Below are 19682 nucleotides of genomic sequence, written 5' to 3'. Positions count from 1 at the left end.
ATGGCTTTGAGCCAAGTGGGGGAGCTTCTATTGACAATTCAATTTCATGGTTATATGTTAAATTTTAGTTTTGGTCTGAAGCATACTTGTGTAACGACCCGGCCGGTCGTTTCGAGAGTTATAGCCCCGTTCCTCTTTTTCTGCTCATTTTTGTGCTTCACTGTTATTTTATGACTTATCGGGTTAGTTAGTTAGGGTCCGGAGAGAACTCAGAGTGAGTTGAGACACTTGGTCTCTTAATTGATATCTTAAGTTGGAAAAGTCGATCGGATGTCGACTTATGTGTAAACGACCTTAGACTTAAATTTTGATGGTTCTGTTAGCTTCGTTGTGTAATTCTGGACTTAGGAGCATGTCCAGATTGTGATTTGGTGGTCCGTAGTAGAATTAGGCTTGAAATGGCGAAAATTAAAATTTTGGAAAGTTTGGCCGGGAGTGGACTTTTTGATCTCGGTGTCGGATTCTGATTCTGGAAGTTGCAGTAGGTTCGTGGGGTCATTTCTGACTTGTGTACAAAATTTGAGGTCAATCGAATGTGGTTTGATAGGTTTCGACGTCGTTTATAGAATTTGCAAATTTCAAAGTTCACTAGGCTTGAATCTGTGTGGAATTCATGTTTTTGATGTTGTTTGAGGTAATTCGAGGGTTCGACTAAGTTCGTATTGGGTTATAAGACTTGTTGGTATGTTTGGTTGAGGTCCCGGGGGCCTCGGGTTGAATTCGGGTGGTTAACGGACTTGGAAGTAAGTTGAGGAAGTAGCTGAATTTTTGCTGTTGCTGTAGTAATTGCACCTGTGGAGTGGGAACCGCAGGTGTGAGCCCGCAGAAGCGGGAAGGAGCCCGCAGAAGCGAAAAGGAGGAGGCTTGGTGGTGGCTGCAGGTGCGAGGTTCTTTCCGCACCTACGAGGCCGTAGATGCGAACCTGTTGCACAGAAGTACTTCCGCACAAGCGAAAATGAGAGCGCAGGGGCGGTAGCTGGAGAAGTTAGTGATTTCCGCAGAAGCGGACTTTCAACCGCAAAAGCGGGATTTGGTCCGTAGGTGTGGAATACCTGGGCAAAACATATAAATACGAGTTTTCGAGATTTTTCACCATTTTTAACATTTTGAGCTCGTATTTTAGAGATTTTGAGAGGGATTTTCAAGGGGAATTTTTGAGGTAAGATCCTTGTGTTCATTTTTCTTCAATAATGATGTATCCTCACTGATTTCCCACCTAGTTGGTGTGTTTTTGAGGTGAATTTTGGGGGTTTGAGGCCAGATATTTGGAGAGTTAATTTTGGGGAATTAAATGGTCATTTGATGTCAGATTTTGATAAATTTGGTATGGTTAGACTCGTGAGCGAACGAGCTTTCGGGTTTTGTGACTTTTTTTGGATTTCGAGAAGCAGGCTCGGAGCCGGGTTTGGACAAACTTCGGATTTTGGCTTAAAATTCGTATTTGTCTTAGGGAATTAATTCCTTTAGCCGTATTGATTGTATTGTATTGCTTGTGGCTAGATTCGGGACGTTTGGAGGCCGATTCGCAAGGCAATGGCATTTTGGAGTAGAGTTTTGGCTTAGATTGAGGTAAGTAACAGTTTTAAATCCGTTCTTGAGGGTATGAAACCCCGAATTGTGTTGTTATATGATTGTTTAGTGGTGACACATATGCTAGCTGACGAGCGTGTGGGCGTGCACCGTAGGAATTGTGACTTGGTCCATTCCGTGGAACTGTAAAGTTGAATAACTTGTTGTTAGCTATATTCTCTTCCTATGTTATAGAAATTTGATTGCAAATCATGTTAGGAGTCATGCTTAGGCTAAGTGATTACACTGTTGGGACCTAGAGAGGTCGTGTACTTGTTGAATTAATTGCTAATTGTTGTTTTGTACTCAGTCGCAGTTTACTTGTGTATCATATCTCAGTCTCTTCTTGTTTCTTGCTGATACATTATATTATCTTTGTTTGGGGTGATTTTTATGATTTCTGAGAGCTCGAGAGACTGGAGAGGTTGGTGACTGAGTTAGGGCCTAAGTACCGAGCTGTGATCTATATGTATGTATATGTATCGGGTTGCACGCCGCATTGAGCCTTAGGGCTGTATATATATATATGGATTGGGTTGCACGCTGCAATGAGCCTTATAGCTATTTATATGGGATCAAGCTGTACGCCGCATCGATATAGCGCTTGGTCTGAAGGAGCACCTCCGGAGTCTGTACACCCCCAGTGAGCGCAGGTACCTATTGAGTGTATGTGTTGAGGGCTGAGAGCCGAGTGATGAGCTATTGAGAAAGATTGATTGACTGTTGCCCTGAGAGGCGGTATTCGCTTCCATTGTTGTTGCGCATAGTTGTTATATGTCATTGTTTTGAAACTTTTGAGGGATATTATATCAGGATTTTACTCGAACTTGGCATTTATAAATTGATTTGACTTAAATTGTCGAATTTTAAAGCAGGTCTACTTTCTTGTTGAGATTACTAAATATGAACTATAACTGCATAGCTTATCACTATCTTTCAGTTCCTTATTTATTATGATTACTTACTGAGTTAGTTGTACTCATGCTACACCCTGCACTTCGTGTGCAGATCCAGGTATTCCTGGTCATAGCAGGTGTTGATATTTTAGCAGCTGATCCCGGAGACTATCGAGGTAGATGCATGGCGTTCGCAGGCCTTGGCTTTACTTCATTATTTTTATCGTATTTCAGTTCTTATTCCTTAGACATTGTATTAGACTCTCCCTGGTATAGATGCTTATGTACTCGATGACACCCCAGTTTTGGGATAGATTGTATTGTGCAGCAGGTTTACTTCTATTCCTAAAAGGTTTTCTTAAATATTAATTGCTTTTGTCTAAAATTTGAAAGCTTTTACTGTGTTAAGATATTTGAGTAGTGGCTTGCCTAGTACCACGATATGCACCATCACGACAGTTGGTTTTTGGGTCGTGACAAGTTGGTATAAGAGTCTAGGTTACATAGATCTCACGAGTCATGAGCAGGTTTAGTAGAGTCTTGCGTATCGGTACAGAGACGTCTGTACTTATCTTCGAGAGGCTGTTGAACCCTTAGGAAACTTCATATTCTTGAATTCTTTTCGTGCAAATCTGTTGATTCCGGTAACTAAACTTCTGTTGTTCTATTCTCTCATAGATGGTGAGGACACGTACTGTTAGGCAGGGTGGACATCCAACAGTACCACCAGTCAGGGCTATGAGAGGCCGAGGTTGCGATAGAGGCCGTGGTAGGGGCATAGGTGCAGCTCGCACAACAACTAGGGCAGCACCTGCAGATACACCAGTTGCCCTAGTTCAAGAGCAGGTTACAGTTGTGAATGAGCCTGTGGGACCAGCTCAGGCACCACCTGTGCCCATTGTAATTCCAGGCCTTCAGGAGGCCTTAGTTCAGATTCTGACAGTTTGCACCGGCCGTGCTTAGGTGGTTTCAGCTCAGGACGTACATGCCACTTCTCAGGCCGGGGGAGGTACTCATACCCTTGTTTCCCGTACTCCAGATCAGGTAGTACAAGGACTTCAGATACCGGGGGCACTACCAACCCAACCAGTTGCAGCTACTCAGGCCCATGTGGTTCCTATTATGTCTGATGATGAGCACTGGAGATTGGAGAGGTTTGGGAGACTGCAGCCTCCATCTTTTAGTGGTACAGAGGCGGAGGATGCCCAGGGCTTCTTGGACAAGTGTCAGAGGACTCTCCGTACAACAGGTATTCTGGAGACCAGTGGGGTCTCGTTCACTACTTTTCAGTTCTCTGGGGATGCCTTCAGTTGGTGGGAGGCTTATGAGAGGCGTAGGCTAGATGTCGCAACACCCTTTACATGGAAGGAGTTCTCCATTCTCTTCCTGGAGAAGTTCGTGCCTCAGTCACACAGAGAGGAGCTGCGCAGGCAGTTCGAGCAGCTTTATCAGGGTGATATGTCTGTGACGGAGTACGAGATGAGGTTTTATGAGTTAGCCTGTCATGCATTCTGGTTGGTTCCCACCTATAGGGAGAGGATCGGGAGGTTCATTGATGGCCTCACATTTTAGCTGCGGTTTCTTATGACTAGAGAGAGGGTGTTTGGTGCTACTTTCGATGAGGTTGTCAACATTTCTTGTCAGATAGAGATGGTCCGTAGCCAGGAGCGGATTGAGAGGGAGGCCAAGAGACCTCAGGGACAAGGTGGATTTAGCGGTGTTCCTTCTAGGGGTTAGTTCTAGACTAGAGTTGACCTCTTGTTACTTAGTATGGTTGATTTTGATGTGATCTTGGGTATGGACTGGTTGTCCCCATGTCATGCTGTTCTGGATTGCCACGCTAAGACAGTGACATTGGCTATGCCGGGGTTGCCACGGATTGAGTGGCGAGGTTCTGTAGACTATGTTCCCAGTAGAGTGATTTCATATTTGAAGGCTCAGCGAATGGTTGAGAAGGGTTGTCTATCTTATTTGGCCTTTGTGAGGGATGTTAGTGAAAAGACCCCTACTATTGATTCTGTTCTAGTGGTGCGAGATTTCCCGGATGTGTTTCCTGCAGACCTACAAGGCATGCCACCTGACAGGGATATTGACTTTGGCATTGACTTGGTGCCGGGCACTCAGCCCATTTCTATTCCTCCGTACCGTATGGCACCAGCGAAGCTGAAGGAGCAGCTTCAGGAACTCCTTGATAAGGGGTTTATTAGGCCTAGTATGTCACCTTGGGGTGCACATATTCTGTTTGTGAAGAAGAAGGATGGTACTATGAGAATGTGCAATGATTATAGGTAGTTGAACAAGGTCATAATCAAGAACAAGTATCCTTTGCCGCGCATTGATGACCTATTTGACCAGCTTCAGGGAGCGAGGGTGTTCTCCAAGATTGATTTGAGGTCTGGATATCACCAGTTGAATATTCGGGACTCGGATATTCTTAAGACAACTTTCAGGACCCGTTATGGTCATTATGAGTTCCTTGTGATGTCCTTTAGGCTGACCAACGTCCTAGCAACGTTCATGCATCTGATGAACAATGTATTTCAGCCTTATCTCGACTCGTTTGTTATTATGTTCATTGATGACATCCTTGTGTACTCTCGTAGTCAGGAGGAGCACGCCCTGCATTTGAGGGTTGTGTTGCAGCGGTTGAAGGGGGAGAAGCTTTATGTCAAGTTCTCCAAGTGTGAGTTTTGGCTCAGCTCAGTGGCATTCCTGGGGAACGTGGTGTCCACTAAGGGTATTCAGTTGGATCCAAAAAAGATAGAGGTGGTTCAAAGTTGGTCCAGACCATCCTCAACTTCAGAGATTTCCTGGCTTGGCCGGTTATTATCGTCGCTTTGTGGAGGGGTTCTCATCTATTGCATCGCCCTTGACCAAATTGACCCAAAATGGTGCTCCTTTCCAGTGGTCGGATGAGTGTGAGGAGAGCTTTCAGAAGCTCAAGACTGCCTTGACCACAACTCCAGTTCTAGTTTTGCCGTCAGTTTCGGGCTCTTATACAGTGTATTGTGATGCTTCTCGGATCGTCATTGGGTGTGTGTTGATGTAGGAGGGTAGAGCGATTGCATATGCTTCGCACTAATTAAAGCCTCATGAGAAGAACTACACTGTTCATGATTTGGAGCTAGTTTCCATCATTCATGCATTGAAGATTTGGAGGCACTACCTCTACGGTGTGTCTTGTGAGGTATTTACTGATCATCGTAGCCTCCAACACTTGTTCAAATAGAAGGATCACAATCTGAGGCAGCGGGGATGGTTGGAGCTGCTAAAGGACTATGACATCACTATTCTGTATCATCTAGGGAAGGCCAATGTGGTGGCCGATTCCTTGAGTAGGAAGGCGGTGAGTATGGGTAGTCTTGCTTTTCTTCCCATTGAAGAGATACCGCTTGCAGTTGTTGTTCAGGCTTTGGCCAACCGATTCATGAGATTGGATATTTCGGAGCCCAATCGGGTTCTTGCTTGTGTGGTTTCTCGGTCTTTCTTATTTGATCGCATCAGAGAGCGCAAGTATGATGATCTTCATTTGCTTGTCCTCAAGGACATGGTTCAGCACGGTGATGCCAGAGATGTGACTATTGGGGATGACGGGGTAATGATGATGCATGGTCAGACTTGTGTGCCCAATGTGGATGGGCTACGTGAGTTGATTCTTGAGGAGGCCCACAGTTTGCGGTATTCCATTCATCCGAGTGCCGCGAAGATATACCAGGACTTGAGGTAGCACTATTGGTGGAGGAGAATGAAGAAGAACATAGTGGGATTTGTAGCTCGATGCCTTAACTGTCAGCAGGTAAAATATGAGCATCAGAGACCGGGTGGCTTGCTTCAGAGGATAGAGATTCCAGAGTGGACGTGGGAGTGGATCACCATGGATTTCGTAGTTGGGCTCCCACGAACTTTGAGGAAGTTTGATGCTATTTGGGTGATTTTGGATCGGCTGACCAAGTCCGCGTACTTCATTCCAGTGGGCACCACTTATCTTCAGAGCGACTGGCTGAGATTTACATCTGAGAGATTGTCCGCCTTCACGATGTGCCGGTTTCCATCATTTCAGATAGAGGCACGTAGTTTACAGCGCATTTTTGGAGAGCCATGCAGCGAGAGTTGGGAACTCAGGTGGAGTTGAGTACAACATTTTACCCTCAGATGGACGGGCAGTTCGAGCGCACTATTCAGATATTGGAGGATATTTTACGTGCGTATGTCATTGATTTTTGGTGTTCATGGGACCAGTTTCTGCACTCGCGGAGTTTGCTTACAACAATAGTTATCAGTCGAGCATCCAGATGGCCCCGTATGAGGCTTTTTATGGGAGGCAGTGTAGATCTTCGGTGGGTTGGTTTGAGCGCGGTGAGGCTAGGTTGTTGGGTACATACTTAGTTTAGGATGCATTAGATAACGTTAAATAGATTCAGGAGCGGCTCCGCACGGCGCAGTCTAGACAGAAGAGCTATGCCGACAGGAAGGTCCGTGATATGTCTTACATGGTTAGGGAGAAGGTTCTGCTGAAGGTTTCACCCATGAAGGGTGTTATGCGGTTCGGGAAGAAGGGCAATGTTGAGCCCTCAGTTCATTGGGCCGTTTGAGGTACTTTAGAGGATTGGGGAGGTGGCTTACAAGCTTCCCTTACCACCTAGCTTATCGAGTGTACATCTAGTATTTCATGTTTCCATGCTCCGAAAGTATGTTGGCGACCCGTCTCATGTATTGGATTTCAGCACGGTTCTGTTGGATGGTGATTTGACTTATGATGTGGAGCCGGTGGCTATTCTGGGTCGACATGTTTGGAAGTTGAGGTCAAATGATATAGCTTCAGTGAAGGTGTAGTGGAGAGGTTAGACCGTTGAGGAGGCTACTTAGGAGACCGAGCGGGAGATGCAGAGCAAATATCCACGCCTATTTCAGACTCCAAGTATATTTCTAGACCCATTCAAGGATGAACGTTTGTTTAAGAGGGGGAGGAGGTAACGACCCGACCGGTCGTTTTGAGAGTTGTAGCCCTGTTCCCCTTTTTCTGCTCATTTTTGTGCTTCACTGTTGTTTTATGACTTATCGGGTTAGTTGGTTCGGGTCCGGAGAGAATTCAGAGTGAGTTGAGACACGTAGTCTCTTAATTGAAAGCTTAAGTTGGAAGAGTCGACCGGATGTCAACTTATGTGTAAACGACATCAGACTTAAATTTTGATGTTTCCGTTAGCTCCGTTGGGTAATTCTTGACTTAGGAGTGTGTCCGGATTGTGATTTGGAGGTCCGTAGTAGAATTAGGCTTGAAATGGCAAAAATTAGAATTTTGGAAAGTTTGGCCAGGAGTGGATTTTTTGATATTGGGGTCAGATTCTGATTCCTGAAGTTGCAGTAGGTTCGTGGGGTCATTTGTGACTTGTGTGCAAAATTTGAGGTCAATCGGACGTGGTTTGATAGGTTTCGACGTCGTTTGTAAAATTTGGAAATTTCAAAGTTTATTAGGCTTGAATCAGTGTGGAATTTGTGTTTTTGATGTTGTTTGAGGTAATTTGAGGGTTCGACTAAGTTCGTATTGGGTTATAAGACTTGTTGTTATGTTTGGTTGAGGTCCCGGGGGCCTCGGGTTGAATTCGGGTGGTTAACGGACTTGGAAGTAAGTTGAGGAAGCAGCTGAAGCTTTGTTGCTGCTTTAGTAATCGCACCTGCCATGTGGGAACCGCAGGTGCGAGCCCGCAGAAGCGGGAAGGAGCTCGTAGAAGCGATAAAGAGGAGGCTTGGCGGTGGCCGCAGGTGCGTGGTTCTTTCTGCACCTACGAGGCTGCAGATGCGAACCTGTTGTGCAGAAGCGCTTCCGTAGAAGAGAAAAGGAGTGCGCAACAGTGGTAGCTAGAGAAGTTAGTGATTTCCGCAGAAGCAGACTTTCAACCGCAAAAGCGGAACCGCAAAAGCGGGATTTGGGCCGCAGGTGTGGAAGACCTGGGCAAAACATATAGATACGAGGTTTCAAGATTCTTCACCATTTCTAACATTTTGAGCTCGGAATTTAGAGATTTTGAGAAGGCTTTTCAAGGGGAATTCTTGAGGTAAGATCCTTGTGTTGATTTTTCTTCAATAATGATGTTTCTCCACTGATTTTCCACCTAGTTGGTGTGTTTTGAGGTGAATTTTAGGGGTTTGAGGCTAGGGATTTGGAGAGTTAATTTTGAGGATTTGAATGGCCATTTGAAGTCGGAATTTGATAAATTTGGTATGGGTAGACTTGGAGCGAATGGGCTTTCGAGTTTTTTGACTTTTGTCGGATTTTGGACGCGGGACCGGGGGCCGGGTTTGGACCAATTTTGGATTTTGGCTTAAAATTCATATTTTCCTTATGGAATAAATTCCTTTAGCCTTATTGATTGTATTGTATTATTTGTGGCTAGATTCGGAACGTTTGGAGGCCGATTCGTTAAGAAAGGGCATTTTGGAGTAGAGTTTTGGCTCGGATTGAGGTAAGTAACAATTTTAAATATGGTCCTGAGGGTATAAAACCCCGGATTTTATTGTTATATGATTGTTTGGTGGTGACGCATATGCTAGGTGACAGGTGTGTGGGCGTGCACCATAAGAATTGTGACTTGATCCATTCCTTGGAACTGTAAAGTTGACTAACTTGTTGTTAGCTATATGCTCTCCCTGTGTTATAAAAATTTGACTGCAAATCATGTTAGAAGTCATGCTTAAGCTATGTGATAACACTATTGGGACTCGCAGAGGTCGTGTACTCGTTGAATTAATTGCTAATTGCTGTTTTGTACTCAGTCACAGTTTACTTGTGTATCATATCTCAATCTCTTCTTGTTTCTTGCTGATACATTATATTATCATTGTTTGGGCTAATTTTTATGATTTCTGAGAGACCGAGAGACTGGAGAGGTTGGTGACTGAGTTAGGGCCTAAGCGTCGAGCTGTGAGCTATATATATGTATATGGATCGGGTTGCACGCCCCAATGAGCCTTAGGGCTGTATATATATATGGTTCGGGTTGCACGTCGCAACGAGCCTTATGGATATTTGTATGGGATCAGGCTACACGCCGCAGCGATATAGCGCTTGGGCTGAAGGACCCCTCCGGAGTCTGTACACCCCTAGTGAGCGCACAAATCTATTAAGTGTGAGTGTTGAGGGCTGAGAGCCGAGTGATGAGCTATTGAGAAAGATTGAGTGACTGTTTCCCTAAGAGGTGGTATTCGCTTCCATTGTTGTTGTCATTGTTTTGAAATTTTTGAGGGATATTATATTAGGATTTTACTCGAACTTGGCATTTATAAATTGATTTGACTTAAATTGCCGAATTTTAAAGCAGGTCTACTTTCTTGTTGAGATTACTGAAAATGAACTATAACTACATAACTTGTCACTATCTTTCAGTTCCTTATTTATTATTGTTACTTACTGAGTTGATTGTACTCACGCTACACCCCGCACTTCGTGTGCAGATCCAGGTGTTCCCGGTCATAGCGGGTGTTGATATTTGAGCAGCTGATCCCGGAGACTATCAAGGTAGCTGCATGGCGTTCGCAGGCCTTGGCTCTCCTTCATTATTTTTATCATATTTCAGTTCTTATTCCTTAGACATTGTATTAGACTGTCCCTGGTATAGATGCTCATGTACTCGATGACACCCTGGTTTTGGGATAGATTGTATTGTGCATCGGATTTACTTCTATTCCTAAAAGGTTTTCTTAAATATTAATTGCTTCCATCTAAAATTTCAAAGCTTTTACTGTGTTAAGATAGTTGAGTAGTTACTTGCCTAGTACCATGATAGGCGCCATCACGACGGTTGGTTTTTGGGTCGTGACAACTTGCGGGTTAGTTATGACTTGCAGAGGTTGAGATCGAGGATGACTCGAGTAAGGAAATTCTTGGATATGAGTTATATTGCACTTTATGAGTATATGAAAATCATAGGGATGAGTGAGTTGTTATTTGTGAAGCATGTAGTGCGCATGGGGTATGGATTTGATTGATGGTGTTAAAGCAGGGTTACTTCTTTGATTGTTGTTGTACTAATGGGGCACGTGTCTTTGGGCCCGTTTGGGCGGTACAATTTAGATTTGGGTTGAGTGGATGACTCTTGAGAAGGTTCTAATGAATTCAAGATTAATATGTAGCAATTGAGAATCTTTGGCGGATTTGTATATGGCTAGAATCTGAGATTTAAGTTGGATGGTGTCGAGACTTGTGGCATTTTCTATATAATTATAGATATTACATTTCAGTATCAGGAAGGTGAAGGAAATGACTTTAGACTCACATAAGGTATTTTCAGAGTGCGTGTTTCGGTTGCGGTATTTATGGGGGGTAATTATGATGGGGTGAGACTTTACAGATGTTTTGGTGGCAATATTCTTCGGTTTGGTGACCTGTGTGGCTTGGTCAATTTAGAGGAATTCAGCTCTTATAGCTTGGTTATGTGCAAATGGATTTCAAAATGTTCTTGATGGTTTCTACCATGGTTTGAACCAGATATTTTCTACCAATATGGGGAACGTGTTGTGTATGGTGATTTCCTCCTGGAAGGAAGCAACACGAAGGTTTCTAAATGACTGGGTATGTAATTTGCTTGTTACTCAGAGTGGTAATGAGATTCTCGTGTTTTCATGTAATGGCCTAATAGAGGCGGCGCTTGGGGTGAGATTGAGATTTACATGTATAAGGTGACAGTTCGGTATTGAAGGGAAGTTCATGAATTTTTGACAGAGGGGTCAGTTTCAGATATTTAGATGAATGTTATAACTACTCGGTAATCCTTGAGAAGGGTGCGCATTTCAGAAGGCACACTGTGTTTTGACTTACGAATGTTTTGTTGGCATTGCGATATTCGCTTGGTTGATCGATTGTTGATATTCAGATTTTTGCTATGTGGTACGTGATAATTATAGAAGTATTCCTCGTGGGACGATCATGCATGAAAGATGTGTTAGTCATTCTAGTGCTGGAGTTGGGATAAGTTATGGTGATTCATGTGTTCTATGAATTTGGGGACTGGGAGTTCTCAGAAGCATATTGTTTAAGGGTTGTGGCCTATTTGAGGTGAGCATTTTATTTAATCTCAGTGGAGGCACTATTTGCGTTAATTATTTGTAGCTACGCACTACGAGTGCGTATATATATATGTGAGGTTTGAGCCCATCTGCGGGCATCGGGGCAAGTATTCATACTCAGAAGAATATTTAAGCTATGATATACCTAGAGTTGACTGTTAAGCGTAAAGTTATAACATTTCTTGTATTTGTATCTTTGTTGAGAACTATCTGGATATACTTGAGGTTACAAAGAGGCTAATTCCCTGAATAAACTGGGTAGTTACTATTTCTGCGTCAACTTGTCGATTGAGTTGTGATAGCACACTTTGCACATGCCTACTCTATGGCATGTTATTTATACCAGTCCAGGAGCATGTGAATCGTATTTTATTTATCATATACATGTGTACTTATTTGATTGCTCTTGTATGGTATGCTTGGACTGGAGGCCTGTGACCATTCCATGTGGATTATGTTATTGGCACATGAGTTGTCCGTGCAGATCCATATATTGATATTATTGGCATGTGAGTTGTCCGTGCGGGTCCAGATATTGATACCATAGAACGTGAGTTGTCTGTGCGATTGATGTTAATGTGAGCTCTAGGATAGCTGGTTACCGTTATTTGATTTGTGTGTCTTGGTTCTACTATGTAAGATGAGCTCATAGCATTGCGGTTGTGGTGGTGCTTATTGACTTGCAAAACGGTTCTCTTCTTTGAGACATTTTCCATTTTTGGGTGCACAAATTGTGTAGTTTGGGGCTTGAGTTATATTGGTGTGGCATGTCTGTGGAATAGTTGTGTTTGATAATATAAGGTCATTGGACCTATAATAGGTACTATCAGGTTTGATTACGATGTGTTTGGAAGAATAATTGTGATATCGGCTTAGATAATTGGCTATGGTACTTGTTGAACGAAGGAAAGCTCGCTGACCTGTTGATCTGATAAGTGGTTATGAGATTTCGCATGTTTCTTTAATTATCAGAAGTATACGAAGGTTTTGGAACGAGGTTTTGTTTGACATGGGGTTTTATACTAGTACCGAGTTGGTTTTGAGTAGTTACTGTGATCGAGAATGGTGCTGCGAGTATGCGAATTGTGTAGTATGTTATGTAATTATATATGGAGTTATGGTTATGACTTGATACAACTTGTTCAAACTTATACAGTGTGTAGATGTGAGACTCGGGTCTTGAAAAGGAATTCTGAATGTTGGAAATTGAATTCCAGGGTTTACGGACTAAGATTTAAGTAATGATCTTCAATTATGGTGTTGTCAGGCCTATATGGAATAGGGTGACATGGTATCACCCCTAGGTATATATGTGGTAAGGTAGAAAAGTGATTTGAAGGTTTAGGAACAACTCTTGGCACGTTCGAGGATGAACGTATGTTTAAGTGGGGGAGAATGTAACGACTCGACCTGTCGTTTTAAACATTTACACTCCTTTCAACCATTTGAAGTCTTGAATAACTTCATATGATGTATTATGACGTGTGTAAATCATCGGTTTTGATGTTTTCGATGTTTCGGGATTAGTTCGGAAGAATAAATTTAATGTTGGAAGCTTAAATGAAAAAGGTTGACCGAAGTTTGACTTTTATACAAACGACTCCGGAATGGAGTTTTGATGGTTCCAATAACTCCGTATGGTGATTCTGGACTTAGGAGTGTGTACAAAAAATTATTTGGAGGCCCGTAGTTAAATTAGGCTTGGAATGACGAAAATAGGAAAGTTTAAGTTTGGAAGTTTGACTGGGGAGTTAACTTTTTGATATCGGGATCGAAATCTAATTCTAAAAAATTTCATAGGTCCGTTATGTCATTTATGACTTGTACGCAAAATTTGAAGTCATTTCAGATGGATTTGATACGTTTCAGCACAAGATATAGAATTTGAAAATTTAGAAAATTTATAAGTTCGATTCGAGGTGCAATTTGTAATTTTGACGTTGTTTAACGTAATTTGAGACCTCGAGTAAGTCTGTGTTATGTTATGGGACATATTTGTGTATTCAGAGAAGGTCCCGAGTGGCTCGGGTAAGTTTCGGACGGGGTTCGGATCGATTGAAGCCTTGTTGAAGCTGCTGGAATTTTTGAGTTGCTGGTGCAACCGCTTCTACGGAAGCTTGGTCGCAGAAGCGAGCAGCCCATCGCAGAAGCTAAATGGGCACTGTTGGGCAGGCGACCGCAAATGCGGAGGGAGTTGCGCAGAAACGCGACCACAGATGCGGCTCTTGGCATCGTAGAAGCGCTCCACTGCTGGCCTAGGCTGTATTGCAGATGCGCGAGCCTTTCCGCAGAAGCGAAGGGCGTAGATGCGACAATGCGATCGCATATGCGGAAACGCTGGGCAGAATCTTTAAGTTCGAGGGTTCGATATTTTTACCTATTTTTTGGATTTCGGAACTCGGTTTGGGCGACTTTTGAGGGGGATTTTACCGCACAACTTGGGGTAAGTATTCTTGACTCCTTTGTGATTATATTTCATGGATTAATCTTCATTTTTGGCATATGATTATCGAATTTTCAAGAGAAATCGAAGGAAATTTCTATAATTTCATAAAACGATTTTTCGAGTTTTGAATACCGATTCAGAGTCGGATTTGAATGAAATTAGTATGGTTGAACTCGTAATTGAATAGGTTGTCGGATTTTATGAGTTTCGTCGGATTCCCAGATGTGGGCCCCACTGTCGACTTTTCGAGGAGAGTTGGAAATTTTTATAAATTGTTAAATTTTAAGCATTGGAGTATATTTTGATTAATTTCCACGTTGTTTGACTAGTTACAAATCATTTGTCTTAAATTGAGGAGATAGGAAGGCGTTCAGCTGTTGATACGCACGAAATGAAATTTTTGGAGCATTGTTTAGGTTGCTCGGCAGTGAATTCGGCTTGTTTGAAGTAAGTAACATATCTAAACTTGGAGCTGAGGGTATGAACCCTGAAAACACATATTGTACGATTTATTTGGAGGTGACGCACATGCTAGGTGACGGGCGTGTGTGCGTGCACCGTAGAAATTGTGACGTAATTGATTCTGTGGAATTGTGTAGTCAAATAATCCTGGCATTATCCATGTACTTATATGTGTTAAAGAAATTGAGCTGAGAATTATGTTAAAAATCATATTGAGGTTATATGCCGGTATTTTTGAGACCCACTGAGGTCATTTCTGCTGTTAAATTATATGTTTAAATTGTAATTTCATACTCACTCATGTTCATTCATTTCATATCATATCTCACTCTTTGTTGCTATTTATTGACACATCATATCATCATTTTGGGCTAGTTTCATGACATTGTGAGCCCGAGAGACTGAAAAGATTGGTGACTGATTGAGACCGAGGGCCTGATTGTGAGGATATTTATGGGATTCTGCTGCACGCCGCAACATGCCATTTTGGCTTTATATATGTTATTATTATATGGATCGGGGATACACGCCGAAGCAGGCCTTATAGGCTTTATTATAATGGGATCGGGCTGCATGCCGCAGCAGGACAAATTGGCTTATAGCGCTTGGGCTGAAGGAGCCCCTCCGGAGTTTGCACTCCCCACAGTGAGCGCAAATGATATTATATTTGGGATGGACTTCCCAGGGCATGGAGTTACCTTATTTATTTATATTTGGGATGGACTTCCCAGGGCATGGAGTTGCCTTATTTATTTATAATTTTCCTGGCCATGGATCTTGCCTGAATCATTTATTATATTTGGGATAGAGTTCCCTGGGCTGGATTGACCCTGTACAGTACTGAGTGACTGAATGTCAGTTATTATATATATATATATATATATATATATATATATATATATATATGGGATGGATTGGCCATATACAGTACTGAGTGATTGAATACTCTGAGAGTGTGAGTACATGAGTTCATCACTATGCTGCATTGCATTAGACATGCATACTTGATATGTAAGCATAGAGAAGTATTTTTCATCATGCCATTTGATAATGAAATTCTTTATTGTGAAAGAAAGTTTTTGAGAAAAATCACAGATCTCAGACTTACTCATATTTCAGTGACTTTCGCCAAAAGATTTGAGTTTTACTGTTATACTTGAAAAGAAAATGTTTATTTTCCAGAATTATATACGAGCTGAGCATGTTATTATTGAGTTATTACTTGTGCTTCTTTAAATTATATTGTTATGAGATGTTATTGGTTATTGGTGTGGACTCTGACCTTGGTACAAGCTCGTCACTACTTTCAACCTAAGGTTAGGTTTGTTACTTATTGAGTACATGGGGTCGGTTGTACTCATACTGCACTTCTGCACCTTGCGTGCAGATTTCTGATGCTGATGCTGCTGCGTACGGCGAGAGTTGGATCTGAAGATGTACTTGCGTTTCAGTCATTGCTGCCTCTTGTTCATGGTAGCTTTAGAATTTTTAATCTGTTCATATATATTTCAGACAGATGACATATTTTTATTTCACACCAATTTTGTAAATTCTAATCTTAAAAGCTCATAATTTGTACTACCAGTCCTTGGGGAGTGTATTAGAGTCAGTTAAATATTAATTGAATCGGATTATGTTATTTGGCTTATCTAGCGGGTGAGGTTAGGTGCCATCACGGCTAGTTGGATTCTGGGTCGTGACAAAAATATATACTTTGAATTTCATTCTAATTCCATTTATGCATTCAAATATGTTTAAGCGATTCTAGGTCTTCTCCAAATATTTATTTTAGACTATTGCATTTTGACACTTTTAGAGCTCATGTACTCGTTGACACCAATTTATGGGAGTTGCATTACTGTTTCTCTATTGGTGTTGGTTTTTGACTAGTTTATTCAATAAATCTCTAATAGAATTGATATATTGATTCATTTATGTTGTTTTTTATTATTATTACATGATTGGTTCTTCTAGCTGGCGTGTTAGGTGTCATCACGACCGTTGTAAAATTTTGTGTCGTGACATTAGGATCCCTTTAAACTATCCTGATAAGTCCCAAAATACTATGCATGCCTATCCAATATCTTGAAACATGGAGCGACATAAAAATAATAAAAACGAGAAGTACAAATGTTAAATTCTTTCTCTCTTAAACAAATATTTATCCTCGAAGTGCCTTGAATTATATTGAAATTATCATGAAACTGTACGAGTTTGTCATACACCTTCTTTCTAGTGTTATCGTGTAACCTCTACCTAGGTAATCCCGTTGAAATACTTTAATTAATGAGTCTCTCTTCCAAGTCTAGCTACAAGTTATAAATCCATCACCAATACCCGTAACTTTCTCAAAAGTTTGATTCTTGTATTTATGGAAGTGTCTCAGTCCCACTGACTTGTGTCGAATCATATATTACTTTGGAGTGTAAAAACATAACATATCACACATCTCTATGACCATAGCATAACCTCTTGGCAACGACAACAATCCATTATCAAACTTGTACCAGCAAAATGCCTCGTTTCAAAACTCATATTTCTTTCTTATTTTCCTATATTGTTGTTCCAAAGGATCAAAACGGTCAGTTACTAATGTATTTTCTTGTCGGTTATCTCTAAGCAATGATAAAACAAACCTTTAGAAACACGTAGTCACCCACTATAACTGTATGCCATGGACTTCACCTGTCTGAAGAGAGCTTTTGCCCGCCCAAGGCTATCTTAAAGTGTCTTATTTCGACTCTACCTTATCCAGGTCCAATTATGCTAATTATGGATCAATTAGCTTCATCTCATCGAGTCCAACCTACTTAACTATGGAATGACAACAATATCCACCTAAAGCCTCAATTGACATGGTTTGCGTACCATATTAGTAATTTCCCTAAGGTGTCAAATCTGTAAATTTTAAAGCCCTTACTTAACTCGTTCACTGTTCCAACACAAATACATAAAGACTGTAACCTCTTAAACTATACTTTTCAACCAAAGAATACCCAAGTGAGACATGTTACTACACTTAGGTAGATCTGGTCCATATCTAGTACTATGAGGTAAGTGCAAAAGTAGAAGCTTTCTCAAGTCACCCACATCTGCTACACACATCAAGCTAAGTAGCCATTAATTATTATCACTATTTTCAACCAAGGAGATAGTTCCACTAAAGCTTCGATCTCTAAATCTCAAGTAGGATAATTCTTCTCAAAAGTATCCCATTGTCTTAGAAGTGCACAACTTAATTCAACTTGTGAGGTGGTCACAACTCTATAATGAACTCTCCAAGCCCATAGATAACATCAACTCCATAGTCAAACCAATCTTGAGCTTTTGAAATCTCACTCCCACATAATTAAGTCATAGGGATTGAGTCTTTCTAAGTCGACCAAGTTGCAAAATCTGCCATACTCAATGTCAATCCTCTAACATGTTTGAAATGCCCAATGATCTAACGTGTTATACCCATGAATAACAACCATATTATACCGATAGACCCAACTACGACAATAGAATCCCTAATCGGTGTAGATACATAAACAAGAGTATCAAGTAACCCACAAGGCATAATCAAGTTTTATGCAAATTATGATGACATGTATGAATATATACAATTTGAATCAAATACTACAGAGGCACCTCAACGAGAAACTGAAACAATACCTAAGATGATCACATCAGATGCATAGAAATGAGTCTGGCCTCCTTTGGCCTAGCCTCTCCCTTTACTATGCTCTCCACCAGCTTGAGAACCACCTTTAGTTGACTGAGTAGTTGCTGTAGTAATTAGGGCATGAATGATAGACTGCAAGCCTCACTGCGGTGTACTACTCTACAACTTGGGATAATTCTTCTTGATATACCCCATCTCTGCATACTCAAAGCAACTCCCTATGTTGTCTAGGTTGTTGGGACTATCCCTGATAACCGGAATATCCACTAAAAAACCCCTGCCATATCGCCGCACTATAAGTACTCTAAATTGGAGGCATGTTGTAGGAATACTACCTTGTGGGAGCACCATAAGAAGTCTGAAGAGCTAATTGAACTAGCCCGCTAGAATGACCTCCTCCATGAGAATCCTTTCCCCCAAATGAGGTACCACTAAAGCGACCCATGCTACGAGGCTTCTTGGCTTATCGCTCCTCTCTCTTGTTGGTGGATATACTTAATTCTCCTAGCTATATCCATAACCTAAATAAAGGTAGCTCCAAACTCGGTCTCACGTACCATACCAAGTTTAATCCCTCTGATATACCTTCTTACCTTTTCTAGATCGATAAGAATCAATAAGTATCATGACAAGATAACTCTATAAACTTCATCTTATACTTAGTAAAGGCCATTCCCTCATGGTGCAGACGCTAAAACTACCTACATAACTCATTCCTCTTACTTAGTGGAATAAATTAGAAAGAGATATAAAAATTGAGCCCAAGCGAGAAGAAGTTACTCGGCTAGCCTGCTCTCCAAATAAGTTTCCCACTACCTCTTGGCTAGTCCATCTAACAAAAAAGCAACAAAATACACTACCTTAGACTCAACAAGGCCCAAGCTATGCAAAATCTCGTGGCATCTCTAAGAACTCCTTGACATTAGTTATTAGATTACCATTATAATGGGGGAGCATACAACATCTATAATGTATCCATGCTCTTCTACTCCTTAGGTGATAGAAGCTCCAACCACTAGTTGTGGTTCAAGAATGACATGTGAAACAACAACAGATTGACGACCAATAACTAGTTGAGATTCCACCACGGGCTGAACTCCTAGAGTCTGATAACCATGTCATCCTATTACACTAGAGTGTGAGTAGCTAGGCTATGTGCTCCATCTCCTGCTTTAGAAGTAGTGTAACGATCCAACTAGTTGGTTGAAGTTATAGCATTCTATTTTGTGAATTCAGACCTCGAGTACATTCATATGATATTTATGACTTATGTATATGGTTGATTCGGGTTCCGAGAAGTTAGGGAGTGATTTAGAGCACTTGGTTGATAACTGAAAGCTTAAAGTTAAGAGAGTTGACTAAACTTAACATTTTGAGTAAACGATCGTGATTCATGATTTAAAAGTTCCAATAGGTTTGTATGATAATTTTTGACTTGTACGCGTATTCGATGCGGGTCTCGGGTGGCCCGACATTGTTTCGGCGCATCTAGTTGAAAGTTGGCATTTATGAGCTAAATTGTTTTTCATGATTTGAATTGATCCATGATTCATGGTTCTGACATTATTTTTCTTGCTTTGAG

At 41.5% G+C, this 19682-nt stretch overlaps 1 protein-coding gene across 1 annotated transcript in view; it reads left to right on the top strand.

Moving 5' to 3' along the window:
• The window catches only part of LOC138898836 (uncharacterized), a 42032-nt gene extending 34975 nt beyond the window's left edge, over positions 1-7057 (top strand). The window contains exons 4-8 of the mRNA XM_070184942.1: positions 3144-3365; positions 3429-3979; positions 5069-5241; positions 5771-6060; positions 6881-7057. Of these exons, the coding sequence (XP_070041043.1) occupies positions 3144-3365; positions 3429-3979; positions 5069-5241; positions 5771-6060; positions 6881-7057 (1413 nt within the window). The remainder of the gene's footprint in view (positions 1-3143; positions 3366-3428; positions 3980-5068; positions 5242-5770; positions 6061-6880) is intronic.
• Positions 7058-19682: the final 12625 nt, after the last annotated feature.

This window comes from Nicotiana tomentosiformis, chromosome 9, assembly GCF_000390325.3.
Source record: "Nicotiana tomentosiformis chromosome 9, ASM39032v3, whole genome shotgun sequence".
NCBI classification, from domain to species: Eukaryota; Viridiplantae; Streptophyta; class Magnoliopsida; order Solanales; family Solanaceae; genus Nicotiana; species Nicotiana tomentosiformis.
The sequence above is the reverse complement of the archived record's forward strand: the minus strand, read 5'-3'. Positions and strand labels throughout refer to the sequence as shown.